The sequence below is a fragment of the Pseudonaja textilis genome, chromosome Z, assembly GCF_049901715.1.
Source record: "Pseudonaja textilis isolate UNSWEBS1 chromosome Z, rPseTex1.2, whole genome shotgun sequence".
In the NCBI taxonomy this organism is placed as follows: domain Eukaryota; kingdom Metazoa; phylum Chordata; class Lepidosauria; order Squamata; family Elapidae; genus Pseudonaja; species Pseudonaja textilis.
Window position 1 is genome coordinate 132,369,894 of NC_142008.1, and position 22,214 is coordinate 132,392,107.

Genomic DNA, 22,214 nt, shown 5'->3' on the forward strand with positions numbered 1-22,214 from the left:
AGCTACACACCCAGGCAGTGATTTTAACAACAAACAGAACTGCTAGTTTCTTTCTGATGATATACAGGCAGCAAGGAGAATGGATCTTTCTCTAGGGATCCCTTTTGTGTATATTAATGTGCTCAGCTGAGGCATAATTCAGACAAGCAAGCATGGAAATAACCTCCATATATTTGGTAATAAACCTTTCCCCCGCCAACTCCCCCACTATTTCTAAAAATGCAAATCTGCAATAAAAGTCAGATACAGAGGCAGCTGCTGATGTTACAAAACAGGCAGATAGGCATCCACACATGTTTTGTAACACATTGCATATCCATAGTTATTTGTTTGTTTTAAGAAAATGAAGCAAAGGGGGAAAAATGAAGAGAGATAATTGAGTAAATGAAAGGCTTCTTCCTCATATTTGTCACTGGCTTGCTTGATTTGTATTTTTTGGTAAATAAAGAAAACATGATGAAGATACAATATTTCCAGTGTGATCTGATCCATCAGAAACCAAAATCTGAGTTTAGGGACCAACTCAGTAGCGGTAGTCCTTGACTTATGACCACAACTGAGCCCAAAATCTGTTACTGAGAAATTTGTTAAGTGAGTTTTGCCCCATTTTATGACTTTTCTCGCTACATTTGTTAAGTGAATCACCTAATCCTACGTAGCTTCTTCTCTGGTAATATCGCACTAGAGCATACAAAACATTTGCTAGACCAATACTTGAATACAGCTCATCAGTCTGGAACCCACATTACCTATCTGATATTAGCACAGTTGATAAAATCCAGAAATATTTCACAAGAAGAGTTCTCCACTCCTCTACTTGTTGCAGAATACCTTATGCCACCAGATTTGAAACTCTAGACCTAGAAAACCTAGAACTACGCCACCTTCAGAAGGTAGTATAGTATATAAAATCATACATTGCAATGTCCTACCTGTCAATGAATACTTCAGCTTCAACCATAACAGCACAAGAGCACACAATAGATACAAACTCAAGGTTAACCGCACCGAACTTGATTGCAGGAAATACGACTTCAGCAACAGAGTGGTCAATGTCTGGAATACTCTTCCTGACTCTGTGGTTTCTTCCCCAAACCCCAAAAACTTTAACCTTAGACTGTCTACTATTGACCTCACCCCCTTCCTAAGAGGCCTGTAGGGGGCATACATAGCGCACCAATCGTGCCTACTGTCCCTGTCCTATTGTTTCTTTTATTCTTCTTATATGTATCCATCTCATGTATTCAAAACTATCCTTATACCTGTATCTTGTAAGCGATTGACAAATCAAATAAATACTAAATACTAACACAGTTGTTAAGTGAATCTGGCTTTCCCATTGACTTGATTTGTCAGGTCACAAAAGGGGATCAGATGACTCTGGGACACTGCAATTGTCATAAATATTAGTCAGTTGCCAAGCACCTGAATTTTGATCATGTGACCCTGGGGGAGTGCTGCAACAGTCATGTAAAAAAATAAATGGTCATAACTCATTTTTTCAATGCTGTTTGTAACTTGGAATGGTCAATAAATGAACTATACCTATACTATACCTAAGGTACAGGACTACCTGTACCTTATCTACCTCTGTCTGCTGCCACCCATGACTAGGCCTCAGGGACTCAAGAGGGAACCCATGAAGAAGGTAGCACCTTTTCCTTCTTCAGGTGCAGTGATTTCCCTAACTGGTCTGATTGGTTCTCATGGTTTTGGCGGTTGGACATCTTGCTTTCCATCAAAGCAGCATTAGCTGTCCAAGGAGATGCAGCTGTGATTGTCAGCCCAACACACCAGGGCAGGCTAAGAAACCAATGCCATATAGGTCAGGACTACCTTTCTTGTAACCATTACAGTAACAAAATTTTGCAAATCTGAATGTGCCTCCCCCTCCCTCCCTTTTACCTTGGAGTGAACTGGGAGGGAATTATCCCAGACGTTTCCTTGAGTTGTTTTCTTGGCCTGGGCTCAAGCTCCTCTTATCTGCCACTGTGGCTATGATAGCATCTTTTCTTCCTGTGCTTCAAGGTCTATTCCCTGTATAAGGATTGATAGCAGCAGCATCAACATTCATAAGTCTTGTAATATAGATACTCCTACATTGGAATGTGCATCTTTTTGCCTGATATTGTTTTTAGACCTAATTAAATGACTTTAGGAAAGATTGTTCGTGACATATTCAAGAAGGAAAGGGAACAATGAGATACAATTCTTAAAGTTGTCCTGGTTGAGAAACACCACTATAGAGAACTCTCTCATGCACACATACATCAAGATTTGATTTTGGAGACCAGCGGCCTATACCCGGGGTCTCCAACCTTGGCAACTTTACGACTTGTGGACTTCAACACCCAGAATTCCTCAGCCAATTTGCTTGTCAGAAGCTTTGCTGGCTGAAGAATTCTGGGAGTTGAAGTCCACAAGTCTTAAAGTTGTCAAGGTTGGAGATCCCTGGGCTATACAACTAAAGACTTGTTTTCCCTCTACACTCCTCTTCTATAAGTTCTTTTTATTACTTATGTGTTGATTTACTTTAATTTTGTTTTCTAAAGAGGCAAACAACTTTGATAAAATACTGTTTTGGGTAACCCTATCTCTAAAACGGATTTCAGCGTGCTTAAACCAACCTTGCCCCTTTTAATTCTTTTCTCAAATTTGGAAATGGAATTTTGGAGGACAGTTACTCTAGCCACTATTCATGGAAGAAAGATTTGGATGACTTACAGCGCCTAAAGCATTCTTTTCTGCTTTGGAATGACGTAAAATCTAAGAGAAGTGACCCCTCAACAGGTGCTGGCCAGAGACTTGAAGGAGTTAACCTGGCTGGGAGAATGGACAATGTGACCTGTGACAAGGAGGGAGGGGAATACCTATTCTTTAATGATATGAAAACCGCAGGGAAATAGTTAAGGGTTGGTTTTGTTTTCATGCATAGCAAAGTGCTGGCTTGGTTGGTTGGTTTCATCAGTCACAACCCTGACAACAATTTCTGAAAGCAAGCAATTATTCCATTGATTAATTGTTCTCACTGTCAGGTAATTTCTCCTTAGTTCTCGGTTGCTTCCTCTCCATGATTAGTTTCCATCCGTTGCTTCTTGTCGTGCCCTCAGATGCTTTGGAGAAGTTGGTTCGATGGGGTGAAAAAAGGCAGGCAATAACATCTCACTGGGCTGGGGGTGTGTGATGACCCAAGGTGGGATACAAAACAAACAGTCACAAAAAAACAGGTGAAGCCCCTTTTATTCCTTCAGTTTGCTCCCAAGCTCAGAATATCTTTGACGGAAGACAAAAAAAATTCCCACAGTTACACGAAGAAGAAAAAAAGCAACACAAACCAGGCAAGATAAGGGCTGGAGGATGTCCACAGATAACACACACTGGGAAGGACGCCAAACTCAGAGAGGAACTATAAACTAGAGATATTTACACGATTTGTTTCCAGAGTTTGCCAGTACACAGGTCCAAACTCTTATTCAGTTGTCACACCTGCAGCCCATGAAGAGGATCAAGGCCCTCTCCTCCCGAGTATCTCTCCCTTATCCTCTCCTCCCTGCGTGCCCTAGGATGGATAGGGCTTGGGTCCTCCTCTGACTGCCCAGCCAGCCTCTGCCCTTCCCCAGCCTCCTCCACAACCTCCGGAGCCACACTTCTACTCCCTGTCGGCTGTTCCTCCTCTCCCTCAGAGTCAGCCTCCACCAGGGGCATGACGGGGTGTTATGGTAGGAGACAATAGGCAGATTGGTCTTGAGGAAGATATAGGTGCTATCTTGCACCAATTCCACCTTGCAACCTGGTCATCAGATGCTCAAGGCCCGTGGGCTAATGCTGCTGCTGCTACTTAATGCCAGGTCAGCCTGTAACAAAGCATTGCTTATCCAATAACTTATTATCAGTTAGAGGTCTGACCTGGCATGTATTACTGACACCTGGATGGCATAGGAGATTTCCCTCTCAGAAATGTGCCCACCTGATTTTCACACGACACCAATAGTGACCCCCAGGCAGGGACAGAGGAACGGCTGTTGTCACCAGTTGTGTTTTAGAGACGGCCTGTAGTTCTTGTGGCTTTCAGAAATGCTGCTCCACAGATAATTAGATTTGAGATTTCACTTGTGAAGCTGAGCTGCAAGGAATGATGGCTATGGCTTAGGCCTCCCTGTGGCCTGTTCTAGGGGTCAAAAGTGGAGTTCCCCAAATCTGTGACACAGGTAGTCCTTGACTTATGACTATAATGGAGCCCGAAATGTCTGTTGCTAAGCAAGACAGTTGTTAAGTGAAGCTTGCCCCATTTTGCGACCTTTCTTGCCACAGCTGTTAAGCGATCACTGCAGTTGCTGAGTCAGCAATATGATAGTTAAGTGATTTTGGCTTCCCCATTGATTTTGCTTGTCAGAAGATCACTAAAGGTGGTCACATAACTGTGGAACACTGCAAACCATCATAAATATGAGTCTGTTGCCAAGCAGACAAATTTTGATCACAATTTTGACCATGGGAACGCTACAAAGGTCATAAATGGGGAAAACGGTCGTGTTACTTTTTTCATTGCCGCTGTAACTCCGAACAGTTGTCAAATTGAGGATTACCTGTACAGGGAAATTTCGAGGTGCCATCTCTATCTGGAGCTAAAATGGTTTTTCACGGCAAACATACCGTAGATGTGGGCCAGATCAAGGACCACAGACAAAGCACAGGTCATAAATTGAATCTGATTTTGGCCTTGGGACAGCAGCAATGTGATTTGGAATAAGGGCAAAGGTTATATTCAGCAGGTTCTGACCAGTTCTGGAGAACCGGTAGCAAAAATTTTGTGTAGTTTTGAGAACCAGCAAATATTACTTCTGACTGGAGATTTTATAGTATCCTTCCCCTGCCATGCCCACCAAGCCATGTCCAAAGAACCCACAGTAGTAAAAAATTTGAATCCCACCACTGAATAAGGGGGTGCTACTACAGGTAGTTCCTCATTCAGCAACTCCTATTGGGGCCAGAAACTCAGTTGTTAAGCAAACCACTCACTAAGTGAAACCGTGACTGTGCTTATGAACGCATCAGTTTTCCTTCGTTTTACAGCCCTGCGAAAGTCTTAAATGGAAGAATTGGTGGTAATGTTATTTTTTTTTTTATCACTGTTATACCTGCGAATAGTAGCTAACCAAGACATCACTAAATGAGGACTACTCGTATTTGTCCCTTATCACGGACAGATCGGTTTTTAATTGCTTTCAATCTCTCCACGCCTGTTTCATTAGAAAAGACCCCGATATTGGGAAAGATTGGAGATAAAAGAAGAAGAGGAGGGGATATCAGACAATGAGATGATTAAATATTGTCCTCAATGCAACGAAAATGAGTTTGGGCAAACTCCAAGAGAGGGGAGGACAAGGGAGCATGGCGTGCTATGGTCCATGAGCTCGGGAAGAATCTAGCATGACTTCGTGACTGAACAACAAAAATAACAAAATATTAAAAATATGACATTTCCCCTTCTTTCCCTCTTATACAAGAGAGAATGAAGAAGAGGAAATCTTGAGTTTCTTTCTCATACCTTCCTGAGTCCATACTTTTCCAAATGGTTGCGGTGTATCTTCTTCAAGCCAATGTGGTATTCCTTTACAGCAGAACCCATTTCATTTACATATCTGGGATGACATGTTAGGGTTGCTCTTGGGTTTTGGAGGGCACTGAGAAAACCCCGGGGAACTTGGTCACAATGCCACAGAAGCCTTAATCTCCTCTTAGAGTGAAAAGCAGGCACAGGCTTTGGATCAAATGGGCTGCCTCTTTCAGCGCAGGGTTTCCACAGGGTGCCCTGGTCCCTGGAGGAAGTCCTGGAGATGAAGTAGCAGAAGTGATGCACAGAGGCGTGGTGGAGAAAGATGAAATAAAATCTGAGGGGACACAGATCTCAACTACTTACTAAGGCTCTACTTACAACTACAACTGGGGCCAGATCTTCTGTTAAATGCACGGCAGCTGATTTTACAAGCCTTTTTGACACAGTCAAGCGGATAATTTTGGTTGTTAAGTGAATCACATGGTTGTTAAATGAATCTGGCTTCCCCCACGTGATGGTTAGAAGTGTGAGGAGCCATTGCAGTTCACTTTCTTCAGTGCCACTGTAACTTCATGTGGTCACTAAATGAATGGTTGTAAATTGATGCAATAAGAGTAACATAACATAGTTCTTTTTAACTATTATTAAGTCCATATATTGCCATCCTGGGGTCCCGTTTAAGGTAAATCAGTGTCTTTTAGGGAAAAGTGAGTCAGAAGTTCACCTGAAAGGAGACAATGAGGATTGTTCACAGATAGCATCACTTTGATTTGTTTTAATCGGAATTCTAGCTGTACGGTAAATCTGTACAGCTAGAATTGGTAAATCTGGTATTGTCCCTGGGAAGAGTTTAAGCTGTTAGTTTTGAGGAAATGATTAAGATTCTCAGATCTGTGACTTTGGCCAGGTATTCACCGGAGACATATCCTTCTTGGTTGAATCAGGCAGGTAGGACTTGCCAGGTGGCTGGGTTCAAGCAATGATGAATTCATCCCATGGGTTGGTTCTGGCTACACTAGAGGAAGTAAAGTTGGACAATTTCTGATACCTTGGCTGCAACTTCAGAAGGCTCTGGAGAAAATTGACTATTTAAATCCCTTCCTGCTGGATTTCAAGCCCAACTACAATGCTGAAGTAAGAGAGATCAGTCTTATGAGTGACCTATGGCAGGACCAAGATGGTGCATCCATCCCGATTCCTATTTGGATTTCTTGGCAGCTTTAAAGCCATCAAAGATGATGTCCTTCTGAATTACCTCAGAGGGTTGGGAATGAGAGGCACGTGGCTGCTGTGGTGATTTTCTTCAGGACCATTTCAGCTGTATTGATAGGAGGGCGGGGGGGAGAGAGAGAGAGAGAGAGAGAGAGAGAGAGAGAGAGAGAGAGAGAAAGAGAGAGAGAGAGAGAGAGAGAGAGAAAGAGAGAGAGAGAGAGAGATCTACTCTTTGACCTTTGCTCTATGGCATCAGTGCCCAACTTTTCTGGCTTGGTGGACTGGCGGGGGTGGGGAGGGGTGAATGGATAGTGCTATGCGAGTGGCAGGTGTGTGAGCGAGCACAATTCCATATGTGCCAGAAGCGGGTATGTATGCACCTGCCGTTTGTGCAAATGGAGCTGTGCTTATGGGTGCCTGCCGCTCACACGGCCCAATTCCGAATGGGTCCCAGCCCGGTCGTAACCAGTTTCTCAAGGCTTGGGGACCTCTGCTCTATGGGATGCCTCAGGCTCTCACTCACTCACTCACACACACACACACACATGCACACACACCTTCACTAGGCCTCCAGACAAAGCCATCTGTTGACATTAGGTAACATCAGCATGAGAGGAAGAGTGCCCCAAAGGGCTACCCTCTTAGATGCATGAAATTTGGTTAGAGGCCACTCAAGATGAGGGGAGCTGTGACATGACACATCTGCTCAAGAGCAAAGTATGTTGCACATCCTTTTGTGATCTGGTATTATACATTCCAACATCTCAGGAACTTTGGGGTCTGAATTAATCCAGATTCAGTCTCCAGATAGGTATGGGTCGGAAAATTCTGCCTGTTTTGAGTTCTCCGCTTTATGCTTACTACCCCTCCTCTTGTGTGTGTGTGCGCGCGCACACACACACACACACACACACAGTCTGCCAGGCTTTTTCCAAAGCCCCAAGGATTGTGGCTGCTTCTCCATGTGGCTATTAGCTGTTTAGCATTCCATCACGCACTCACTCTCTGCCTCCCCGCCCCCCAATCATGGCTCAGGAAAACCGGTGCCTTTACCGGCAACTTCAGACCTGCCAGGAACAGCTTAAAGCCCTGACTGCACATGATTAGCTCATAAACACCACCCAAGCCAGGAAGAGAAACACAGCAGAGTGCCAGGATGCCTGGGTTCTTGGCCAGGAGGGAGTAAGAGAAAGCTGGGTTTCTTTCCCCGATGCCAAGGCCGTTGAAGATTTCTGATGAATCAATAGCTTTTGGAAGTGGACATCTTGAATGAGTGAGCTGGGGCCGGGCTGAGCATTAATGAAATGCAGAAACTCTGACCTCTTCCCATTTCCCACTCCTTCTGTTTTCCTCATGGGCACCCTCATTCTCTCTTGCGCATTCAGCTGCAGAGATACGGATATAAACACACTTCAGAGAAACAACCGTGATTCTGCGTTCAAAAGCATCACTCCATTATAATCCACGTGTTTCTTTAACTGCGCTAGAGACAACGTGATATTCATCCACTGAGCTTACCCTTCAGATGAGGGGTAGAAACAAGTTAGATTCTTTCGTCATTCGAAGGGCTTCACTAACAGGAATCAACAACGGTAATTTGAGGCACACGTACTGCAAATGTGCCAATTCTCCACAGATTCAGATTCAACACTGTGTTTTGTAGGATGGGAAAGTGTGGTGCAGTGGTTAAGGCATCAGGCTAGAAACTGGGAGCAGGGTGACTTTGAGCCACTCACTTTCTTTCAGCCCTAAAGAGGCCATAGCAAACCACTTTTGAAAAACCCTGTGAAGAAAACTATAGGGACGTATCCTGGGAAGTCTCTAAGAATAGGACACGGCTGAACAAAAACAACAAAAATGATATATAGATGTATTTACCAGTACCCAAACCAATATAAATATTTAACTCACAAAAGCAGGGGTCCCCCACCCCCATGGCCCAATACCAGTCTGTGAGTGTTGGAAACTGGGATGTGCAAGTAGTAGGTAAGTGTGCAAAGCTTCATTTGCACATGCACATGAACTAGGTTGCACTTGTGAAACCATCCACTCCACCCTCTTCACTGCTGCCGCTGCTGCTTACTCTACTACTGGTCTGTGGAGTCAGAAAGGTTGGAGATCCCTGTAGTGGGGACAATGCCCTCCTTCATACCCTGACTGTGGTACATCCTCTTAATGGGACCGACATAGGAGCATGTTCCCCAGTTCAGACATGACAAGAAAAGTCAGGTCCAACTTCTGCTGATTACTTGATTACTAATACTACTGTATGTATTAGTTTCTTCTAAGATGCTTTTTAAAACTTTCCAGTCTAGTAGAATGGTATATTAGCTGCTAGTACTTGGTAACTTGCAGTTTTTTTCCGCTGTGGGGACTGGTATAGTGGAAACTTCTGAGGTTGACTTCATCACTCCCTAACTTGTGAAGGTCCCTCAAAACCTGGTTATGAGCTATGGTGGTGCAGTGGTTAGAGTGCAGTACTGCAGGCTACTTCTGCTGACTGCTGTCTGTCTGCAATTTAGCAGTTCAAATCTTACCGGGCTCTAGGTTGACTCAGCCTTTCATTATTTTGAGGTGGATAAAATGAGGACCCAGGTTGTTGGGGGCAATATGCGGACATTGTAAACCGCCTAGAGAGGCTGTAAAGCACTGTAAAGTGGTATATAAGTCTAAGTGCTATTGATATTGCTACGCCGGCAGTCCTGGGAACCCCAGTGGATGGGAGAACTCATGAAGTGGTTCCCTTATTATTAACATCCATCGATTATAATCTCTCCCTATTGTAACTTTGCTTTTATCATTTCTAATTTTTGAAAATAATAATATATAATGGGTTTCACTAATGATTGTCTTATTTATTTACTGTTTTACTGGATTGTTGTACATCACCCAGAGTGACTTTCTGTGAGATGAGAAGCCATATAAGTTTGATAGATATAAGTAGCCAGACAGATGATAGAATGATGAGATAGATAGATAGATAGATAGATAGATAGATAGATAGATAGATAGATAGATAGAGCCTTCATCCAAATGCCAATTTAGTCCAACTGCTCAGTTTTACAAACTACGCAAAGATGGATAGGTATTATTACCAAGTTGGGCAATTCATATGGTATATATAATTTATATCTATATGCTACATGGAAATCCTTGTATGTACGTCTCTTTCATATTTACATAAATTGTATTATTTATTCAGAGTACACAAAGGCATATAGTATTACTCTGAAGAAAACACATATTAACCTGGCTTTTCCCAGGCATATCTTTATAATATATGTTTGCTATACTCCTATGTTTTCCATACTCATGAAAAAGCTTGATATGGTAGGGGGCGTGCATAAGCACACCGACGTGCCTACCGTCCCTGTCCTATTCTTTCTTTTTATTTTTCTTATATGTATCCATTTCATGTATTCATAACTATGTTTATATTTATACCTGTTATCTTGTAATTGTTTGACAAAATAAATAATATACAGAAGAAATACAGGTAACCCTTGACTTCATTTAGCAATCATTCGAAGTTAGAACAGCACTAAAAAAAGTGACTGGTCCTCATGCGTATAACCAGTGCAACTTCCCCATGGTCATGTGATCAAAATTTGGATGCTTGGCAACCATTTTAACAATGGCTGCAACATCCTGGGGTCATTCGTGACCTTCCCAGCTGGCTTCTTACAAGCAAAGTCATTAGGGGAAGCCAGATTTGCTTAATGACCACAGGATTCACTTAATAACTGCAGTGATTCACTTAACACTGGTAAAAGTGAACATGACTCACGTAACAACCGCCTCGATCAGCAATGGAAATTCTTGTCCCAACTATGGTCATATGCATAAGGGTAGGTATGCTTTTCCTGGCGTGCACTGCTGATACTCCAAACATATGCACTGATTTGATTTTAGGTGTTTCTTAAACATTTCAGTACAGCTTTTATGAGTATTTCTGTGGTCATACCTTTTGATTCAGTCGTGACTCCTGGGGATTGCATAGAAACATTACCTTAGCAATACAGGTAATCTTCAAATTATAGCCATTTGTTTAGTAACCTTTTGAAGTCGCAGCCCTGAAAAAAATGATTTAAGATTAGTCGCAGCACTGAAAAAAGTGATTAAGATCATGCAACCATGGCAGCATCTATTGGTCATGTGATCAAAATTAGGGCTCTTGGCAACTGGCATTTATTTATGAAGGTTGTAGTGCCCCAGAGTCTCATGTGATCACTTTTGTAACTTTCTGATGAGCAAAAATCAATAGGAAAGCCACAAGCCAGGTTCACTTAACAACCGTGTTACTAACTTGACAACTGCAGTGATTCAGTTAACAACTATGGCAAGGAAAGCCATAAAAAGGGGCAAAACTCACTTAACAGCTGTCTTGTTTAGCAACAGAATTTCTGAGCTCAATTTTAGCTGTACGTTTAGGACTACCTGTATTTTTGGAAGTGGTTTGCTACTGTCTTCCCCACCCCCCCTCTCTGTGGCTGAAAAGAGAATGGCTGATCAAAAGTCATGTAGTTCATGCTCACTCGTGCCTAGGGCAAGATAGGAACTCAGACCTCCCTGCTCCTAGTCCAGCCCCTCATCCAAAGGGCACACCGGCTCTTCAAAACAAATGTACAAACTCATAATATAAAGGAGAAAATGTGTAGGCAGGCAATCTCAATCTGTTCTCCATAGGTCCCAAAGTGCACGAGCCTCCCACTCCCCTCTTTGGAGGAAAGTTGATCAGCCATCTGTTGAGTGTGGGCAAAGCTTTTAATCCTGCAGTTATTCCAAAATATTCCACCTATTATGGATTTCCATGTATTCTTTTTACTATTTTCAAATGCTCCTGTTTTAGCATTGCCTTCTTCATTTTGCTTCAAGTGCGCCGAGATGTAACACACACACACACACACACACACCTTCTCCTATTCAAGTGCATTGATTTTAGCCTCTCTTTACTATTCAAGGGTCATCAGTGGACTGAAATAGCGTAAAGCCATTAAAAAAAAGCTGGAGCTGGTGAACTCAGGAGTGAGTTTGCAAATTGTTGTTTATTATGCTTTTCCCACCTGTCTTTTTCAAGCAGTTCAATCTGGGTCTATCTTTAGTTTTCACAGGATGGAGTCTGTGTGTGTGTGTGTGTGTGTGTGTGTGTGTGTGAGAGAGAGAGAGAGAGAGAGAGAGAGAGAGAGATTCAGATCTCCCAAGACTTAGCCAAGCACAACACCATGTTGTAAAGCTGTGTATCTTACCCATCTAACTTCAGATATTTGAACCAAATCCTCACCCAGCTCTCTAGCTACCATGTCACACTGCAAAGTAATAGTAATGAGAATGATACCAGTACACAAAATATTTGCCTATGGTGTTCTATGACATATTCAAAGCCCTTCATGCTCAGTTTATTCTAACCTTTACAGCAGGATAGGAAAATCAACGTATTATCTCCATATTCAAGATGGGGCAGACAGGGGCTGAGGCTCTGTCCAAAACCACATCCTTCTTAGTTTGCACAAGAAGCTAGTGTAGTTCACATGGGTGGTCATCGGGTTGTGAAACAGGCGATTCCATTAAGTTGTAACATGATTGATGTCTTTGTACGGGCTATGGCATGTAAACAATCCGGATTCAAGGTTTAGCTTAGCGTGTTGTGTGAATCTGGCCATGAAACATCGTGCAAGCAGCGATCTTCGAATTGAGCCTTTCAGTTGTTGCAGCTGGGACGCTTCCATCCAATCCACGGAACTCTCTCCACGGAGAATCCACACACGCGAGGTGCCCCTTTCGTGCACCGATCCAAACTGCCCGCATTCACACCGGAGGCCCGGGTCACACAAATGCACCGCACATACATACACCTTTGCCCCCAAAACAACCGCCCCCCCTTTTCGCTCGCACGTCTCTTCCCAGAGGACTTAAGAGTGAAGTGGGGGGAGGGAGGCGAGAGGGCAGCTTGCCATTGGTCGCTTCCTCGACCTTTTTCACGCCCCCCGCCTCCTTGCACCGTGAGGGTTAAAAAGGAAAGGTGCGCCGCTTCGGGCGAGCGGGGGATCTCCCTCCAAAGGCCCGATCACCTTACCCAACCCGCCTTCCACTGCAGAGATAGGCGGAGGCGGGAACCAACTCCGCATTCCCCTCCTTCTTACCAACAGTCCCTCACACTTCCAGGAATCACCCAGAGGGGAGAGGAAAAAAAAAAAAAGCAGCAGCAGCAAAAGGGGAGGGGAGGGAACGCACGGGGTTGATACAGCCACTTCCTGCCAATCAGAGCCCTGTCAGCCACTCCCCAGCGACCAATGAAAGTGGCGACCATTCATAAAAATAAATACTCGGCCACGTTCCCCCCACCCCGTCCCCAGCCAGTAACACACACACACACACACACACACACAGGTTCGAGGCATCTTTGCCTCTCTGTGACAAATGTACATGTTTTCCATACATATATGCATATCTATATATACATGCAAAGACTATCCAATCGGAGCCGCCGAACGATTATTGCAAACTCTTAGGCACTTTCTCCCCAGCCATTTAAGCTTCTCTCTCTCTCTCTCTCACTCACTCTCTCTCTCTCTCCCCCTCCCTCTCCACCCCCCGCGACGAGATTGTATCCCAAGTCGTCGGACACCAACCCTCCCCCACCCCCTTCGCTTTCTCCGATTCCTCCGCTAACGGGAAAGGCGCTTCTCGGTTCAGAAGCGCGCACGTACGTTCACACGCATTTCCAGGAAACCAGAGAGGGGCCGCGATTCTTTGGCCAAAGGAAATAGATTGGCGCTGTTCTTCCACCCTCCTCCTCCTCCTCCTCCATTTCACTCCCCCACCCCAACCCCAGCCCCGTAAACTTCCACCTCTTTCTACTCTTCCCTGTCCGAACTGGGGAGAGCAAAACCTCCCTCCGAGACCATCCCGACGCTCGGGTGCGCCTTCGCCCACCTCCATCCTCCCGCCGCCGCTCGAAAGATGGGAGAAAGGGGCAACCGCTCTGGACTCGCTTCCCGCAGCCCAGCCTGCAAAGCCGAGTTTTAAACCGATTTGTTTGCCCCCTTTTGTTCTCCCACTCGTTGGAGAAACCCAGGCACCGCTCGGCTTTCCTCGCCAACCAAGGTAAGTTTAGCAAAACTCTTTGGGCTTTCGCAGCGGGTTGGGGGGGCTGCGAAAGTTGGGAAGAAGAGAAAACCTGCCCCAGCCACTCCTAAACAAGAAATCGGCTCCCGGACTCTCGGGGCTGATGGAGGAGTATGGAAAACTCTTCCGTTGCTGGTTTATTTGGAGAGTAAATTGAGGCGGGAAGTTCCAGTCTGGCTTTAGCGCTTAATTACTATTATTTTTTAGGATGGGGGATGGAAGACCACCCTTAGGCTGCCGAATAAGTATAATAACTCGAAAAATCAGATTCTGTATGAACTTTGAATCTGGCAAAATTCAAATTAACGTCCCAGCGATTAAGTCCCGCCGAAGCTTAAGCTGCTTTATAAGATTAGGAATGCCACAATGCAAAATAGCCAACTTTTCGTAGTTGACGCCCTCTCAACTTTTAAACCTAACAGCATGCATGGCTAGGAATCCCTGAATGTGTCTGTCTCTTTGTGTGTGGTAAAAATAACAACTGTATTTTACATAGATTTCATGCAAGTGGGTTTTTACTTCCAACACCAGACTAAAGCTGTAATAAAGTTTTGTTTACCAGCCACGATTTTCCCATTTCTTTCATTACTCTGCAACTATTCACTAGCAGCCTCCTCTTTCTTCACATTATTTCTCATCTGCAGTTAAGAGAAAAGAATAAAAGCCAACAACAAAAATCAAGCAATTTGTAGAACATCATTTAGCCTGGAGAAGATCTTGGGTTTCCATCCCTTGCAGCTGTATCTGTGGGAGAAAATTTGTGGAGGAAGCCGCTGCTTGATTTTTGTTCAGACAAGCACAATTTAAAGTAGAGGATCCTTTAAACCTGCCTAAAAGGAGAAAATATTTCCTATGTAACTGGAGAATTAATCATATCAACTTTGTTTTAGTGTAAAGAAACTGAAAGTAAATTTAGTGAGATAGGATACAAATAGTCTTTGATTTATGAACCACAGTTGAGCTCAAAATTTCCATTGCTAAGCAAGATAGCTGTTAAATTAATTTTGCCCCATTTTATGACCTTTCTTATCACAGTTGTTAAGTGAATAACGTGGCTGTTAATTGAATCTGGCTTCCCCATTGACTTTGCTTGTCGGGTCACAAAAGGTGATCACATGATCCCAGGACACTGCAGCCATCATAAATGTGTGCCAGTTTGCCATTTTCTGAATCTTGATCACTTGGGGATGATATTTATGAAAAATTATGCCGCTTTTTTCAGCGGTGTAATTTTAAACCTTCACTAAATGAATGGTTGTAAGTCAGAGATTACCTGTGTGGCCTCAAAGAACAGAGTGGCCCTGGGTCCAGAAAAAGTGTGCATTTTTTTGTTTAAAGTTGCAGCCCAGTTCAAGCTAGCACAGTAAGGTTTAAAATAATCCAAGTAGATGTTCAAAAGATGTCTCCTATTGTATTCTCATTCTGTTGAACCATTCAGGATTTAAGAGTTCTTTTTCAGTGGGTGATGATCATTTTTTTTGTCAAACCTTCTCTAATGACAAAAACGTTCTTCTCTCCATCACATAGAACTTAGTCTGATTGTATACTAAATTTATTTGTTTGTTTGTTTATATCCTGCCTTTGTTATTTTTGCAAATAACAAGGCAATGAACAGATCCAACACCCTTTCTTCCTCCTATTTCTACCTCCCCCACACAACAGCCCTGTGAGGTAGGTTGGACTGAGAGAGGATGGCCCAGTTGGCTTTCATGGCGAAGAAGGGATTTGAACTCAACATCTCCCACTATGTAGCCTAGTACCTTCATCACTAGACCAAACTGCTTCCCAATGGTGGAAATTTCCTCTCAATACACAAAATATAAGATGAAGAAAGGTACGTCTCCTAGAATTATTGGCAGATAAGAAGAGTGACTCATTCAGAGATTGAAGAGCCTCTTTTGAGAGGAGGTGCTTCAGGCTATAGGAGCTGTCACTAGTTGCTTGTACATCAGTACAAGCTATTGATTTATTTAGCCTGTTAATGTCAGTTCTTGCTCTCTTCTACTTGCTACTCAGTCCGTTTCTAAATGGAGATGACAAGGGCTGAACTAGGACCACCTCTATTAATGTACTTAAGCTCCCTTTCTCTGCTCTCCTTATATTTTCTGTTGCACAAATGGACCACGGCTGGGGGAGTTGATTCGTGTCCAGGACTTGCTTATCTGAGCAGATGATAATTCAGAGGATTTTTGGAATTGGGAGAGACTAGCAAAGAATTCATATCCCAGAGTTCATCATCTCCCATGTTGTTTTGTCTACTGGACCAGACTGTTTAATTCTGCTGGCAGTTAAACAGATTCCTTCTAGGGTGTAATGGGGAATGACCTAAAGTTGATGAGTTTTGAGTCCAGATGCTACTCCCCTTAAAATGGGCCACATTTTCCTGTGTGAGGCTACTTCAGGGCATGCTTTTTTAAACAATTTTTTTTTTAAAAAAAACCCTCACATGGGATTGCATTTGCACAGAAACAATAACTCACTTGGGTTTTTCAGGAAGAATCTGTGAACCGGATATTGGTATCTTACTGCTGTGAGATTATGACTCTTCAACTGTGCTCTCTTCCCAGTAAAGTATTATTTACAATTAGTTAAAAACATTTTTATGTAAGAGTTTTCCATGCAGATAGTCCTCGACTTACAAGTTCATTTAATGACAGTGCAAAGTTGCAACAGCACTGAAAAATGTGACTTATGACTATTTTTCACAGTTATGACTGCTGTAGCATCCTCATGATCATGTGCTCAAAATTCAGATGCTTGGCAACTGTTTCATATTTATGACCGATGCTGTGCTCCGAGGAAGAGGTATGGGTATAAACACACAACAGCAGAAATTTGGGGCTCAATTTTGGCTGTAAGTAGAGAACTACCTATAATGTCCTCATTTTTTGTGTAGTGGTTTAAGGCACCAGATTGGAAAACAGGAGACAGGTGAATTCTAGTCTTGCCTTAGGCATGCAGCCACCTGGGGCATTTTGAGCCATTCTATCCCAGCCTAGAAAGGAAGTAATATAATAAGAAACACAAGTGCAAAAAAGGTCAGAAAAAATAGAAAACAAAAAAGATAAAGAAGAGGCTTCTAATATTTACAGAGTTATAAATACAATTTCTCCAAAATCATAGAGATTGTAGATTTCTAAATGCAGGGAAATGTTAATGAATATGAGCTATCAAATATGCCATCTTCAACCTACTGCTTTTTAGTGAAATAGTCCCAGAAATATTTTCACCCTGGTGCTTATTAATCTGAGATTAGTTTTAGAGTTGAAGTTGATGATACTCCTTTTGTTGGTGGTATTTTTGAATTAAAATTCTTTGCTTGCAGGGAAATAGATAAAGAATTTTAATACATCTTATATTCTTCCTGCCAAAGATTTATTTAAAAAAACCATGGTAGCAATAGGATAATAGGCCTAATTCTTATTTACCGGGCTGGTTACATGAGAATATTTTAGAATGTGGTATAGATGAAGCCTTCTATCCAGAGATTCAAGAGGCAAAACTTAGGGTAATATATATTATTCATTATTAATTAGAATTAATTTATTAATTAAATACCATTCTAAGATAAACCAAAAGCACTAATGTTACTAGAGGAAATGAAATATCTGCAAGGAGAATGCCAAGATCAGAGTTCATTAGGAACCCAAGCATTCAATCCTGATTTATGTAGATTTTCCATTGTTGCAATTATTTTTATCAGTACTTTTAGAGGAAATAAGCTTAAAAACAAAAAAACATGATAAAATATTGCCCAAGGCCAGACATTCTCTTAGATTCTGAGCAGCTCTTGTTGATTTCATGAACATGGCCATTTCAGTTTTCTTGGCAACTATATACTAGTGATTTTGGTCAGTTTTTTTAAGTTGTTGCTTTTATTTTCTGCTCTAGTTTTAAGCCATGAAATTCCCTGAAAAATTATTATCCAAATCTCGACTAGGACTCACCCTGCTTAGCTTTGGAGCCTATATAAACTTAGACAAGAGCTGCTACCTGAAAGTCTCCCAGGATCTTAAGATATGTCAATAAGAGGCATTTTATAGGATCAGAATGAAGATTTAAGAGTAGGCTTTCTTAATCTGATGGTACAGATACAGACTAACAGAGTTGAAAGGGACCTTGTAGGTCATCTAGTCGAACCCCCTCCCCAAGTGGGAGACCCTACACCATTTCTGACAGATGGCTGTCTGGTCTCTTCTTGAAAGCCTCCAGGGATGAAGCTCCCACAACTTCCGAAGGCAATTTCTGTTCCATTGGTTGAATGGTCTCCAGATTCATTATACTACAACTCCTATTATCCCCGGTTGACATGTAATAATGAAAAGTTGTATCCAATGCATCTGAAGGGTCACCAGGTTGAAAATGCCAAATGACTTACAGATAGTTTTTGACTTACAACCATTAATTACAAGGACTTATGACCACTCTTGCAATTATCCCAACATCCACGCAGTCACAGGATCAAAATGGGTACCTCTCACTTAATGACTTCACTGTTTTAGTGATGGAAGTTCTGGTCCCACTTGAAATCTAACTATACCACTTACAAATCCGTAAGGGCAACAATTTGAGAGCATGCAGACGTCGGTCAAACACACAATGTGTCATTCTAATTTTTTGCTTCCTGAAAACATTTGGCAGGAATTGCAGTAGATTTTCTCAAAAACTACATTTCATTGCAGGTGACCCTGGCTGATCTTGAAAAGTTAAGTTGGACCTGCTTAGTGTTCAAATAGGTGACAGTTAGGAAACCAAGGCTGGCCATAGCTAGATGAGGAATTTGAGAAAAGATCTCACCCTAGAAGAAAATCATGGTGAAGAACTTCTGTGTTCTTGTCAAGAACGCAACATGGACATGTTGGCTAGGCAGCCATTAGACATCAGAGTCAACTGGGAAGGGTCTTTTGTCTTTTCTTTCACAAGCTGCGGTCTAGTTTTCTTTGCCAATCCTGGACTGGCTCCCTTCTCCAGTTCTGCCTTTCAGTGGATTGCTGAGTTAAACTTTTTCTCTTTGAAGGACCAGTTAGTTCTTTCAACCAATAACAAGCCTTCCGATTATGAAACAGATTCCTGCTTTCTCGGGCCTAAACATGTTCTGAGTTACGTAATAGTTTCAAAACCATCTTGTAATGGAGATCGACGGTGAGATTAAACACTTTTTAAAGAAGTTAAGTTGATCAGAAAAGGAAGCTGCCATGGTTGGGCTCTTAGCAAGTGAAGTGTCCGAGCTCGATAGCAAAAAAAGAAAAGAAAAAAAGGAAAGGGGAAGCAATTGTTAGCAGTCCAACACAAAGCAAGTGGAAGAGGCCATTTCTGAGAATTCTCTCAAAAACTGCCATAAAATGAAAAAGTAGCAACTCACACCAGAAGTTGGAATAACATTCACTTCCATGCTGTGCTTTCCATTTTGGGGAAATTTTATTCTGGGGCATTTTAAACTGGATCCTCCCTCCGATTTCCATGTCTGATCTTCTGGTTAGAGAATAAATTGCTTACAAATCTGATCTCAAACTGCTGTCTACAAGAGATTGATCTTGGGGGGGAAAAGCCTTCATCAATTGTGGATACTCCAATACTAGAGGTTTTCAAAAAGAGACCCATGTATCTACCTTGGAAGGATGGAAGGCTGAGTCAACCTTGAGCCAGTCAGAATCAAACTGCCGGCAGATGGCAGTCAGCAGAATTAGCCTGCAATACTGCATTTTAATCAATGCTACCACAACTCAATTAATTGAGTCAAACCCCATTTTATGACTTTTTTTTTGCCATAGTTAAGCAAGTCACTATATTTTTTAAAGTGAATCATGTGGTGTTAAGTCAATCTGGCTTCTCCCATTGACTTTGCTTGTCAGAAGGTCCCTAGGAAGCTTGCAAATGACAATTTCAAGACCCTGAGATGCTGCGACCATTGTAAACATCTGAACTTTGATCATGTGACTGAGGAAGCTGCAACAGTCATAAGTGTGAGAACTGATTATAAGTCATTTTCAATGCCATTGTTATTTTGAAAGGTAATTAAATGAATGTTGTAGGCTGAGGATTACCCGTACCAAATATTTTGACTCACCTGGCCAAACCAGGTTAAGACCCTTGATGCAAGTGATGTTCAGGTCCCTCTCTGTGAATTGACTTTATTTTCCTTTTCAGATGCAGCTCTGATAAATGATCAAGCTGTCCACTAGTTAATTGGTGGCGCGATGGTCCCCCTATGCTGTTGCTGCCCGCCGGCATCTGCACCAATCGTGGTGGCCATGACAGGCCCTGCTGCCCCTTCCTACCATTTCAAGAGTTTCTGTGGAGAGTTTGAGCGGGTGGAAAGTGCCTTGGAACGATTGGAGGCCAGTGGCTTCTACTGGGGCAGCCTGTCAGGAGCTGAAGCCAAGAGGCTGTTGACTTCCCAGCCTCCTGGCGTCTTCCTGGTGAGAGATTCCTCCGACCATCATCACCTCTTCACCTTGAGTGTCCGCACCAGGACAGGCATCACCAACCTGCGTATTCAGCAGCAGGACTCAGCTTTCCACCTGGAAGCCTTGCCAGGAGCTGGCCATCCCCCAACCTTCAGTTGCGTAGTCCAGTTAGTTGAGTATTATCTCTGCCTGGGGGCTGTGGAAGGGGGTCCCTGCTACTTGGAGAGGGAGGGTCAGCCTCCAGTACCTTTGGCCCTCTCACAGCCACTCCGTTGCAAGGTTCCCACTTTGCAGGAGCTGTGTCGGCGGGCTCTCCGAGCCAGCGTGCAGGGCAGAGGTGACACCAGAGCTCAGCTGCAGAGGCTGCCAGTCCCCCAGGCATTATTGAACTCAATCTGCAGCTAAAAGGAAGCACCTGTTTAAAACCTTTTAATGAATGCGGAGTTGGGGCCTTCCTTGTTAATATGAGCAGAGCTGGTTGTAGATAGTGTACTGCTGATGCACCACTATATTCTTGGAACATCTGACAGATAAGCCAACCTTTGCATTGTGGAGCTGTTTATAATGAGCCTTCCAAAAGCTACTGAAAATTATCTGAAAAAGGGATTGGCAGAGTAGGTTAGTCATCGATAAGGAAATGCATATCCTATATAATCCCCTTCCCCGTTTTTCCAAGCTAGCCACTTCCACATTTCAAATGCTTCTTGAGCACAGGTAGTATAGCAGAAAATCTTTATCCATAGGCAGAGCTGTCTTAAGCACCTCCCAACTATTCTCATCTTTAGTTGAAAGTTGTTGAAAGGTGCAGTTTGTGTGAAATGGTCCCGTGACAAATTATCTCTGCTAACTGTACAAGGAACATCTGTCAAGTCTGCAGCAGCACTACCCAGTAGTGAAGTCAAGAATGACAGAATCCATGTTTAGCTGCAACCATTGTGCATCTTTCTCTACAAACTCTCAGGAGGACAAGAAGATTGTACACCCAGTAACAAGAATGTTTGAATCCACAACCAAGATCCTTCTCTGGTTTCTTTCTTTAGAATATAGATAACCCAAGGCCAGTCTGAAGGCAGATTTTGAGCAATAAGCCACACTGCACCAAATGCACAGCAGTCCTCTCCTCTTCCGCCATTTCCACTTTGACCACTGTGTGATCCTAACCTCTCCTTCCCCCATTTCCAGTTACCGCCTTTAGTAAAGGTCATTACTGTAACTTGACAGCTTTCAAGAATGCTGACTCAGAAACCAGTTACGAGAAAGTTCAGCGACTTGAGTGTTTTTATAGGCAGCCAGCAGATATACCACTCAAGGGTGAGGAAGAGACCAGTCTCTGAGGAAACAAGACTTCATAATAAAGGGACAATGGAAGAAAAACAAAATCCCAAACCTTGCGGCACAAAGGTTAGAAAATGTGATCGCAGATGGTAATTTTGTGTAAAACTTTCGCTAAGGTAGCACAGTTCAGTGATACTCCACTCTTAAGAACTATTCAATTTTTAGTCCTAAATTTAATGTTTTTAAGGAACCTAAAAACTCCTGCTCTTAAATAAACCTTGATCATCTGCAAACTGGCTTGATTCTTTGCTTTTGAGTTCATTCACAATTTCTTACTGGAAAGCCAGACCTCTTCCTGGATCCTACTGGGAAGCCCAGCCAATTCCTCTCCAACAATAGGTAAAAAGTATATGTTTTTATTGGAGGCCAGTTTGCTTTCCTGCTTCCTGAATGAAAGTATCAAAGCTTGCAAGAGGTAAAAGTTAGCAGTAAAAGAGATCTGCCTTTGGGACAGATCCTAGCTTATCTCCTCTATTTTTATTGTTCACCTTTGCACTATTTTTATCTGCAAGACCTTACCAATAACCTCTTAGAGGAAAAGGAGTAGTTTATGTGTGCAACCATTTTGGAAAATTTCA

The 22,214-nt window shown here is 42.8% G+C and overlaps 1 protein-coding gene across 4 annotated transcripts; it reads left to right on the forward strand.

Annotated features, from left to right (window-relative positions):
* Window positions 1–13,114: 13,114 nt before the first annotated feature.
* LOC113443642 (suppressor of cytokine signaling 3-like) lies at window positions 13,115–21,869 on the forward strand. 4 transcript variants are annotated; one of them, XM_087916826.1, is made up of 3 exons: window positions 13,115–13,873; window positions 16,603–16,699; window positions 20,042–21,869. In XM_087916826.1, exon 3 carries the CDS (start codon window positions 20,092–20,094, stop codon window positions 20,704–20,706), a length of 615 nt encoding a protein of 204 aa, XP_087772952.1. In that variant the 5' UTR covers window positions 13,115–13,873; window positions 16,603–16,699; window positions 20,042–20,091; the 3' UTR covers window positions 20,707–21,869. The 4 variants fall into 4 exon arrangements, with proteins under 4 accessions (XP_087772952.1, XP_026567784.1, XP_087772953.1 ...); XM_087916827.1 differs by having other exon boundaries at window positions 13,416–13,873; window positions 16,603–16,748; XM_026711999.2 differs by lacking the exon at window positions 16,603–16,699.
* The last annotated feature ends 345 nt before the right edge of the window (window positions 21,870–22,214 follow it).

What these genes read in the sequence shown, in the direction of transcription:
- LOC113443642 (XM_087916826.1), top strand. Translation starts at nt 20,092, where the DNA reads ATGGTCCCCCTATGCTGTTGCTGCCCGCCGGCATCTGCACCAATCGTG.